At 37.0% G+C, this 12155-nt stretch overlaps 1 protein-coding gene across 1 annotated transcript in view; it reads left to right on the top strand.

Moving 5' to 3' along the window:
- LOC126471228 (nose resistant to fluoxetine protein 6-like) overlaps positions 1 to 12155 on the top strand; it is a 292721-nt gene that overhangs the window by 245366 nt on the left and 35200 nt on the right. Inside the window, exon 8 of the mRNA XM_050099351.1 lies at positions 5149 to 5309. Coding sequence (XP_049955308.1) covers positions 5149 to 5309 — 161 coding nt within the window. The remainder of the gene's footprint in view (positions 1 to 5148; positions 5310 to 12155) is intronic.

Raw genomic sequence — 12155 nt, 5'->3', positions numbered from 1 at the left:
TCACAATATGCATTTGGTGTGTATACCTCCATCTCATTCATCATGTTGGTCATGCAACACAGCAACCACTGATGGCAAAGGTGCAGCCACCCCAGATCATGTACCATATTGGATGGAATGTTGCTGTCAACTGTGCTCTGAAATAATACTTGGGTGTTTGATGACTAGCAGAGAAGGCAGAGATGGGCCAACAATATGCAGCATTATTCACAAAAGTGCTCAGGCCTCCTGGTTTTGACTGAAATAGAATGTCTGAAACAGAGTCTTCAACAATTCTGTGACAACTGAGGTTGTAACTTTTCCAGACTTGTACCAAAGTTTTGAAGACTGTGGTGTTACTCCAAATGACTGAAATGTGTACCAGACATGAGAGGTAACCACTACTGCAGTTGACTATACAGCAGGCAAAAAACCTGTTCAGGGCCTTGAAATATGAATATTTGTGTCATACTTAAGTAAGTGTTTTTGTAGACAAAAATATTCAAGTGTTAACAATCCACTTTCACACCCATAAAGCAGCAGCTATTACCAATGTTTTTAATTGGCTGGTTAAAATCCAAAGTCAGAAGTAGAGTAATCTCTAGTAGTATCAGTAGTAGTAATAGTTGTCATTGTTTTATTCAACTGTAGATCATGGTTTACAAATATACTGGACATATCTTGGTATTTACATTTTAAGAACAGCAAAAAAATATGTAATTCATATAAACAGTAACATACATACTTACAGGAAACTACAAAAACAGTAAGTCAGGATGCACAGACGAAGACAGGAACCTCTGTCATTCTGAACATAAGGCTAGTCCATTTGAAACAGTGTTTCTTCATTTGATTTATGCCTAGTGCACAGTACTGTTGTACAAAGAAGTTATTTGATAATACAGAAGGCTAGTGCTACACTGTTCATTCATTTCTCACAATATGACAAATCTAATGATGTATTGAAAATAAATAGTAATTAACTCTTGAGTGGGTGTGACTGTCACTAAAGAATATAAACTGAGTCCACTGAGGTGAAAATGAAGTCTACATATACAATCATTTGGACAAGAGAACTACCAGACAGCAGGAAGAAACCAGGTAGCTATATGTTTCTAGCATCTATAAGACTCATCAATAGAAGTAAGTGAAAACTTTACACGGGAAACCTCAGTGCAGTGACACTTATATACTCAAGTAGTACCCTTACACTTGTAAGAGATTTTTGTCTACTCAGTAATAGATAGGAGAAATTATAATTTTATGCTTAGGCTTCCTATCAGCAGGTAATTATTTAGTTATTGTTTTTACTGTCCATATCTGGATTGTATGGTCAGAATTACTCAGGATATGCTTGTCTGGAATTTAAATGTCTGATTCAGTGTTTTGCAGTCCATGTGGAGGCTCCTTCAGTGTAACACATCATGGTTACTAGTGTCAAATGCATACTTTTCTAGTAAGCTGGATAAGGAGGCAGTCATTTAATTTCTCAAGCAGAAGCTAGAAGCTTTCTTCATTCTGTCAGTTAACATAAAGAACTAAGACTTAGATGAATAGTTGAACAAGTGCTGTCTAAATTAAATATCTAGTAAAATTGTTCAAAATTGCAGAACAAATATGCTATGAAACTTCTAAAAAACTAAAACTTTTTCTGCTGATTAAGGGTCTGAAGAGACAGAACAGCTAAGATCACCAGTTTCTTATTCACCTCCCCCCTTCCCCCCTTCCCCCCTTCTCCCTCCCCCCCCCCCCCTCCCACCACCCAACTCTCCCAGGATAGAATTTGTGTACCCCATCTATCTACGTTAAGAGTTAATCGTTTGTGCAAGTATGCAAACATATTCTAAATGTCTGTGTAGCATGTACCTGAAGCAGGACATGGGTAGCAGCCTGGTATTCACCTAATGGGATGTAAGAAACCACCTAGAAACCACATTCAGGTTGGATGGCTCACCAGCTCTCATCATTAATCCATGAAGCATATTTGATCCAGGTCACACTCATCTCCTCAAGTCCTGGAATTGGCATATTAATGCACTCGGCGAACTGGATAGATACAATTTTTGCCATGTAGGTGCCATGCAAAGTGTAGAACCAAATATATGGATATTTTAATAGAATTATGGTTTGCTAACGGAAGCATAGTGAAAAAATTTTACACATTTACTGCTCTGTAGCTTGCACAGAATTCAGAAACCTACATTTTATATGTTTAAAAATTGATATCAACTACGTAGCACTTATCTTCAAAGTTCTGTTACGCCATACCAGTAACAGCCCACATGCCCATTCTCAGCAGCATATTGTAACTATTGATATGTGATATAAACTTTCCTTAAGACATGTACTACAAATGACTGTATATAAGTATGTGACAGTACATGCATCATGTTGTTAAAACCAAACAATGAGCAACTACACAGATGTCCACCAAATAGAAGAGGATTATTCTGTGGAAATTCAGCCTATTAAACAAACTGCAGTTTCTACAGATCACAATAAAAATATGACATTTACATTGTTAAATTTGGGGGGTGAAGTATTATTTGGATAATTACTCAGTAAATTAAGATGCTGAAAAAATGATGCAGGAAATCACAATGATATCTTTTAGTATTTAAGAATCCAAGCTACACATCCCTAAGTGCATTTAATAAAAACACACATCAAACATATTAAACAATGAAATAATTGACATAATTCAATACATCTGTATAAAAAAACTGATCATGTAGCCACTTGTTCATAATACACCAAGCTGACAAACATAAAAGTTTAATTCCATTAGTCACTCACTGTATACATTTATTGACTTCTACAAATTAACAACAGTATGCAGCACCTGCTATTTGGACATTCAGATGTTCCTATTGTTTAACATGGCCCAACAGAATTTATCTGAAAACAGAAAAAAAATCATGTACTGCTGCAAATTCCTTTTGATTTCATGAAAAACTGCAATGAAAAATGAAATGAAATGAAAATCACTTTCTACTACTAAACTACATCTTGAGATCTATGCAAGGACTATTTGGAAAATTCAGTGAAAGAACAATATGCAATTATGATTATGCTCTAAGAGGCATCTCAAAAATTTAGGGAGACTTCATCAAAACATGCTGAGAGGAGGGAAGGAATGAATGAATAATGGAATGTTACAACTTAACTCCATGTCACTGTCAAAGTCATTAGAGTACTAATGTAGGCATACTAGGAACCCATCATGGCACGTTCAAGTAACTGTACTAGCATTACCCTAAGTATTATACATAAACCATGAAATACTGGACTTGAGATAGCTGGACAGAGATTTTTTAATTTATCCATTCTGCATTTGAGTCTAGTGTCTTAATAATGAGTCCAATTCGTTTAGTTCCATAAGCTAGAAGAAAACAGGACAGTATTCACTATCTCAGTTACCACAGATCATGTCATAATCAGTAATGACATAATGAGAACCAGTTCCCACTCATAGTTACACTGTAACTGCACAAATTAGTATTCATAAAGGAAGGAAGGGAGGAAGGAAGGAAGGAAGGAAGGAAGGATGGAAGGAAGGAAGGAAGCTAGAGTTTTACATGTTAAAATTACACTGATCAGCAAGAACATTATGACCACTGACCTGCTATTGACATAAACCCATCCAGGTGATAGCAGCGTAACCTGGTGAGGAATGACTGCAAGTCACACACATGCATGTAGTATCAGTGTGCCTGCTGGCCATGTGTAGAAAGGGGAAGGTGCACAATCTATCTGAGTTTGATCATAGTAGACTGTGATGGCCCAGTCTTGCCACGAGGATTTTGGAAACTGCATGACTTGTTGGGTATTTGAGGAGTGCTGTGGTGAGTGTCTACAAGACTTGGCAAAACCAAGATGAAAGCATGTCCAGATGTCACTCATTACAAATGATGGACATTGTAGGCTGGGCAGACTGGTATAAGAGGACAGGAAGTGAACTATGGTGGAACTTACATCAGACTTTAATGCCGGACAGAGTACAAGTGGGTCTAAACACACAGTGTAATGAATATTCCTAATGATGGATTTCTGCAGCCAATGACCCATGCATATCCCAATGTTAGCACCATGAAATTGGAAGCTATGACTAAAATGGGCATGTGACCATTGGCACTGGATGTTGGTGCAGTGGCAGAGCATTGCATGAGTGGCACAGCATTGCATGGTCTGATGAATCCCGATACCTTCTTCATCATGCCGCTGGAGGGTGTGAATCTGTCATCTTCCAGGGGAGCAGCTTCTTGACACCTGTACTGCAGGAGCTCCATTACGCTCTGGAGAACACTGACGTGGGCACCCTTGGGTTCAGTGGAACTCGTGCAAAGCACCATGATGGCCAGAGAGTATCGAACACTGGTTGCAGACCACGTACACCCCTTCATGATGATCATGTTTCCTAACTGCAGTGGAATTTTTCAATAAGTTAATGCTCCATGTCACAAGGTCAGGAGTGTGATGGAGTGGATCGAAGAACATAGTGACAAGTTCCAGTTGATGTGCTGTCTGCCCAGTTTGCCAGATCTGAACCTGATTGAACACATCTGGGATGTGATTGAATGTGGCATCAGAGCTCATCACCTCCTCTCTGGAATTTATGGGAATTAGGTGATTTGTGTGTGTAGATTTGGCACCAACTCCCTCCAGCGACCTGCCGAGGCCTCATTTCATCCATGCCATGATGTGTCACTTCTGTTATCTGTGCCAAAGGTGGACATACTGGCTATTAGGTAGGTGATCATAATGTCCTGACTGATTAGTGTATAATTCAGCCCCTCAGCATAGATGTCAGCAACACCAACACTGATGAGACTGGGAGGCAAAGGAGAAAAAGTAGGATGTAACAATGCTTCAGTAGGAGTGTTTTTTCCTTACAATTCAAAACCTCTCACAAGAACTGGGCAGTCTGCATAGGATTGGAAAATATGCTATTTAACCACGCCAATTGATAATATATACCATTATTGAAAAGCAGATTATGACTACGTGCAATGATGTAGAATCATTAAATGCATATATCTTCCCTCAGTCCCTCTCTTCTAAGACTTATTTCTGAACATACTTAAACATTTATTTCATGCTAACAATACATTTTATAAATTAGACGTATCTCCAATGATATTGTTATTTATTAGGTTTGTTTTCATGCAGCAAGTGGGAGAGATATGGACAACTTTAGCTCGTGGAGCCAGCTTATACACTGAGCCTTTTGTAATGTTGAGTGGACTTCTTACATCCTACTCATTTACAAAGGAATTTAACAGAAACAAAAAACTTGATCTTCAGAAAGAATATGCATCAAGATTGTTCAGGTTTGTCTTTTAATTTAATATTCTAGTGTGCAATAGGATATCTTATTTCACCAAAATGGTAAAACTGTATAATACTTGTAATTATATAGATACACAAAATTCTTTCACACATAATTTAACTGTATGATTTAAGGGATGAGGATGTTACTAATTTCTCTATTCAACATTGTGTAGTGTATATTCCTCGAGCTGTAGGATTAATAAACAGCTTGAAAGTTGCAACCATTTGATAGACTGCAAGCAGTTGTTTGGTACTCTCCAGGTTGTCAATAAAACATTTCTCTCATTGATAATGAAAATGCACTTAAAAGAGGAAACATGGTAAAAATATTCCAAGGCTTTTAGTAAACTTTTAGTAAAAACATTTCAAAGTATGTACGGTACATTAGTAGGTATATCAGAATTTCGTATGGCAGCACAAAAGCTGAGATATATAAATGTGTCCACTGTCATCCACTCTTTTTCATATATATGTATTTCCAATGTTATTGATGAATTACATACAACAATACATGTTTGTTTCTGTGGTGTTGGTCATCTTCAGTCCAAAAACTGATTTGATGCAGATTTCCATACTAGTATTTCTTGTGTAAATTTTCTCACTTCTATATAACTATTGCAATCTACTTCTGCTTGTACCTGTTTAAGGCTGTTGATAAACACGATATACTGTTTGAAACAAAACATTTATTTAAAACTGCTAAAAGTATGACAATATTGGAAGTGCACTTCAAGCATCCAAACTACAACAATGCACCACTGGACCAACCAAAGAGATTCTGTAATGACAAGTGACAACCTTCAAAGGCTATTAATTATTAAACAACAGTGAAAACCAATACTTTCATACTGTCTTACAATGTTTTATACATATATGAAGCAGTTACTATACCAGTAAATTCTTTCATCATTTGTAACTTCGCAAATGGTAATCCTTTTGCAGAATGTCTGCTGCCTGTCTGCTGATTGGTGGGTAATTTACTCGAATCTTCTTCTAAAATAATTTGGTGACTGTAATGACATCTTTCCTATGTGATTTGTTCATTCATAAATCTTTATCCATTAATAAATTTGATAGCACTTTCAGTATTTATTTGCAAAATAGGAACTGAGGACTCATCAACAGCTGCAATTACTTTATGAAGTCTGTCTAATGAGATAAGTGATATGCAAACTTTACTTGCAGCTAAATATTCTGCCTCCATTGAAGAAAGAGCAATACACTGTTGTAATTTGCTTTTACACACAGCTGGACTTCCATAGAATTTGAGTAGAATGCCAGTTGTTTATCATCTTGTGGTTCTGTCTCCACCATGATGACCACCACTATAAGCTTCAGTATTATAGTTCTAATTCTTCTCAAATTTAATGCCACCCATAATTGTTGATTTAAAGTACTTGAGTATTCATTTGAGCAATGCAAAATGCACCTGTATTCTTGATGCAACATTAACAGCATATGATAAATCTGGTCTTGTACCTTGTGTTAAATACATCAGACATTCAAGCATTTCTTCCATAGAGTTCAGTAGTATTAAAAGGCAGTGACTCATCTGGTATCCATCCACATTCTGTTGCTAAATATAATGGCTTTGCGTCCATCGTACCATATTCCTTTCAAATTCTGTTCACTTATCAGGACTGATTTATTTCATTACAGTTGTCAGATTTATTAATTTGTAAGTAACTTTTTCTAAAGTGATCTGAAAACATTTGCCCAACTGCTCAATAAATTTAGTTGTTATATCAATAGTGCCCATACAGGCCTGGATGTAGAGGGGAGTGGATGAGGGTGGGAGGGGGGGAGGGGCAAACTGGGGTATCTGCCATGGGTGGCAATTTCAGGGGACACCAAATTCATATTCTTGAAGAAAAAAACCTTGTTTCACAAAGCACCTATCATTCAGTGCATCTTGCTCTATCAATTATAAATATGATTTCGACATGCATCCCAGTTGGTTTTTGAACATTTTTGAACACATTCTACATTGATTTCTGAACGAATCATAAACTGATTTTTGGATGCGTGCATTGTGTATGTGATGTCTCTGCCTGGGAATCCCCATAGTCTCTAGAAATAAAAAAAAACTTTCCCATCAACAAAAGTGGACGGGTTTAAATGAGCTAAGCCAAATAAACCTGAACGGGTGAATGCCAATTGCTGTTTGCTTATGTGGTTGATCGGGTGAGCGAATGATTAGCCTTGTTATAATTATTAGCAGAATTCATAGATTCAAATTACAAGAGTGGAAACAAATGACTAACAGGAATAATGTGTAAGAAAGAGTACATATTATCTTCTTGGTGTATCCAAGAAAACAAAATTTTGACAGAAAATTTTTGCCAGATCGCTACAGTCTCCGGATCTATTCTAGGAACAGTGTGGAAAATGCATCATATGAACAAATAACGCTAAGTGGAGAATAAACATAAGATAACTGAACCTGTGATCCTGGCAGGGTTAGTGAAGTTAACTGGAGAATAAGTTTTGACAATGGCAGGAATAGTTACAGAATTAGTGATGACAAGATTGTTTGTTAGAATGAGGGAGAAGAAATGGGGACATGACACAAATTATATTGAAGAATATTATGATTCCAAATTTACATAAAAATTTGGTACTACTACTTTTCGATCTCATCCTTGAGAAACTTGAGCTTATGAATAAATGTGAAACTATTTCCTAACATAAAACTTCTTGTTTGTAGTAGGCCCAATAGGCATTTGATATTGGTATTTTGTGAATTATGTTCTCTTGTGTTATTTACATAAATGAGATACATAAAAATGAACATTTGTGCCAAAATGTCTCACTTATTCGACACGTGTTACAATTGCTGCAATATTAGAAAGGTCTATTTCATTTTATCTAGTAGATAGTCACAAAATATACATAATCAAATCGAGAAACCACACCAGTCTTAGGTACTATTAGTATTGTCAGCTTTTTGATATTTCATGCAGAATAATATTTGATGAACATTAAGGTAATAGGTTGTTTCACAGAAAGGAAAGCACTGTGTAAAGCTGTAGCAAGATCAGAGAGAGAAAAATGCTGGGGCCTAAGGATTGAAGAAATGTGTACTGTCTTGCTTGTCTATTATCTTTACTGGTTTTATGTATCCTATATTTAATTTTGTCACACAAAACAGAAAGTTATTTGCTAATAGGCAATAAAGAGTGCAAATCTTCTGAAGAGTTCCTATTCTTCTGGCCACAAATAATCCCACCAAGTATTAATTGTGAGGGGTTCCCTGGCAGACTGGGACCAGGAGAGACACCACAGGACATTTTAATTTCGTCTGTCCTGAATATAGGTCTGATAGCTTCCATTACAAAATATACATGTTTGAACTACACAGAGTGAAATACAGTGACATGAGATAGAAGAATGCAGTGTGAAGAGGTGTAGCACTGCATTTTGACACACTTAAGATTGAATAACATGCCTTACATTTCCTTGAATGTTTCATATATCAAACTCTTCAGAAATATATGTGCTACAAAATGAACATATTTTTGAAAAATCTTTATTTTTTATTTTTGGCATCCTCTCTCAAATGCTCTAGTTGGGGCAGGGGGAAGGGGGGGGGGCACTATCAAGTTTTTGCCCCAGTTCAGAAAAATGTCATAGATCCAGGGCTGAGCCCATAGCCAATCCAATGTCAACATAAAACATTTCCACCATAGAACATACATAGACCTGAACAGTTTTCTGTAAACTACAGTCACTAAGAAATTTCACAGGACATTCATACCAACAATTTAACGGTTGCTTTAAGCCATACAACCTCTTCAGCAATTTATATACATATCCTGTATCATCATCAAAGTCCTCTGGTGGATACATGTAAATATCCTCCTTTCATTATATCAAATTATATTTTATACATACCATGTTGAATTGAAACACTCAGCATTGCTCACATAGTCTCTATTCTTGCTTCAGGGCCAAATGTGTGAACATAATCTCTTTGCCAGCAATCGAGCATTATATTGAAATGCTTCAGTATTTGAATTTAATCTTGTAGAAAATAGCCATTGATTTTCAATGATCTTTTTTGTTTTAGTTTTTTAAATTAGTGCTATTTTTTATTTTTCTTCAGAAAATTTATTTCTTCCTCCATTGCTTTCTTCCATTCTTCAGAATTTTCTGACTGTACCACTATTTTATAATTCTTTGTTGTCTCCCAGAGAAGCACCATTCTTGGTTGATGGGCTGAATCTTCACAGTAGCATGATGGTTTCTTCATATTTCACTGTTCATGCACATTTTGGCTCCATTTGTCTTCATTTCATCTTCCCAAGTTGCTTCCTCACTGTCATACAAATGGTCACTAACCCATTCATTACTTAAAACTACATCTTGGTTCATAGAATCCCATTGACTGTCCTCTTCAAAATCGACATTTTCATGTTTAGTTTCTGAAATATCTTTTCTTCTGTACCTTACATATCAACAACCCTCTTAGTCCCTTGAGTAAGTGGTTTCTGTAATTGTGTGCAGTTGAATTTTACCTCTCTTCATACATACACTTTTTTTTTTCAAAAAAATAAACACTATACCCCCAGTCATCATAGTCAGTCACATTTACTTTTGAAGATTTAGCATCAGACTTCTTCCCTTTTTGTATGGAATCGTAGCATAGCATTCAATTCCAAATATCACCAAATCATCAAAACAACCTTCCTCCTTCAAAATATCTCTTTTGGAGTTATCTTCAATTTTTGTGGTTCCAGTTTGATTCAGATTGTTCATTGGAGCCAAAATTGCCTCACTCCATAACACTTCTGGTAGGTATTCAGTGGAACAGAGTCAAAAATATCAGGATGCTACTTTTCCATTCAGCAACTCCATTCTGCTGAGGAGTATATTGTGCAGTAATCGAATGTTTCAATCCAATTGAATCAGCAAACGTGTGCACATATTTATTATTGAACTTCTAGCCACCATTTGAATGTAATTCTATCACAGTAACTTCAGACTGAGTCTTCATCATTTTAAAAAACAGTCATAACTCTTTTCATTTCATCTTTGTGCTATAAAAGATACGTTAAACTAACACTGGAAAAATCATCTTTAAAGAGAGCAAAGTATCAGTGACCCTGAAAATTATTTTCTTACACTGGTCTGCAAACATCTGCATAAACTAATTCTCCATGTTTAGTGGGTTTCTGCACACTTTCACCAAATCACTAGCATATGGTGTTTACCGTAGATGCACCCCTCAGAAAAGCTGCTATCAATTGTTGTCCGTATTCTGCAGTCCTTCAAAAACTGGTGCACAGAGCATTTATTTAGGTGACTCATTTCCCCACATCATTTCTGTTAAGTAACATCAGTTTCACAACAACACAAGACTCTTCTTTATAAACCAGTATTGTTTTTGAGAAATGGCCACAACTTCTAACAAAGATGATGTGACTTACCAAACGAAAGCACTGGCAGGTTGATAGATACACAAACATACACACAAAATTCAAGCTTTCACAACCAATGGTTGCTTCATCAGGAAAGAGGGAAGGAGAGGGAAAGACGAAAGGATGTGGGTTTTAAGGGAGAGGGTAAGGGGTCATTCCAATCCCGGGAGCGGAAAGACTTACCTTAGGGGGAAAAAAGGACAGGCATACACTCGCACACACTCACATATCCATCTGCACATACACAAACACAAGCAGACATTTGTCATTTTCTATCAACCTGCCAGCGCTTTTGTTTGGTAAGTCACATCATCTTTGTTTTTAGATATATTTTTCCCACGTGGAATATTTCCCTCTATTATATTCATATATATATATACATATATACATATATATACATATATATATACATACACATACACACACACACACACACAACACACACACACACACACACACACACACACACACACACACACACACACACACACACACACCCACGCACGCACGCACGCACGCACGCACACACACAGATATATATATATATATATATATATATATATATATATATATATATATATATATATATACAGGGTTATTACAAATGATTGAAGCGATTTCACAGCTCTACAATAACTTTATTATTTGAGATATTTTCACAACGTACAAAAACTCAAAAAGTTTTTTTAGGCATTCACAAATGTTCGATATGTGCCCCTTTAGTGATTTGGCAGACATCAAGCCGATAATCAAGTTCTTCCCACACTCGGCGCAGCATGTCCCCATCAATGAGTTCGAAAGCATCATTGATGCGAGCTTGCAGTTCTGGCACGTTTCTTGGTAGAGGAGGTTTAAACACTTCACCATTAAGAAAAATGTTGCTTCATCACTGAAAACAAGTTTCACACTGAACGCATCCTCTTCCATGAGCTGTTGCAACCGCGCCGAAAATTCAAAGCGTTTGACTTTGTCATCGGGTGTCAGGGCTTGTAGCAATTGTAAATGGTAAGGCTTCTGCTTTAGCCTTTTCCGTAAGATTTTCCAAACCGTCGGCTGTGGTACGTTTAGCTCCCTGCTTGCTTTATTCGTCGACTTCCGCGGGCTACGCGTGAAACTTGCCCACACGCGTTCAACCGTTTCTTCGCTCACTGCAGGCCGACCCGTTGATTTCCCCTTACAGAGGCATCCAGAAGCTTTAAACTGCACATACCATCGCCGAATGGAGTTGGCAGTCGGTGGATCTTTGTTGAACTTCATCCTGAAGTGTCGTTGCACTGTTATGACTGACTGATGTGAGTGCATTTCAAGCACGACATACGCTTTCTCGGCTCCTGTCACCATTTTGTCTCGCTGCACTCTCGAGCGCTCTGGCAGCAGAAACCTGAAGTGCGGCTTCAGCCAAACAAAACTTTATGAGTTTTTCTA

The sequence above is a fragment of the Schistocerca serialis genome, chromosome 3, assembly GCF_023864345.2.
Source record: "Schistocerca serialis cubense isolate TAMUIC-IGC-003099 chromosome 3, iqSchSeri2.2, whole genome shotgun sequence".
Classification (NCBI taxonomy): Eukaryota; Metazoa; Arthropoda; class Insecta; order Orthoptera; family Acrididae; genus Schistocerca; species Schistocerca serialis.
This window is presented reverse-complemented; position numbering and strand designations above follow the sequence as displayed.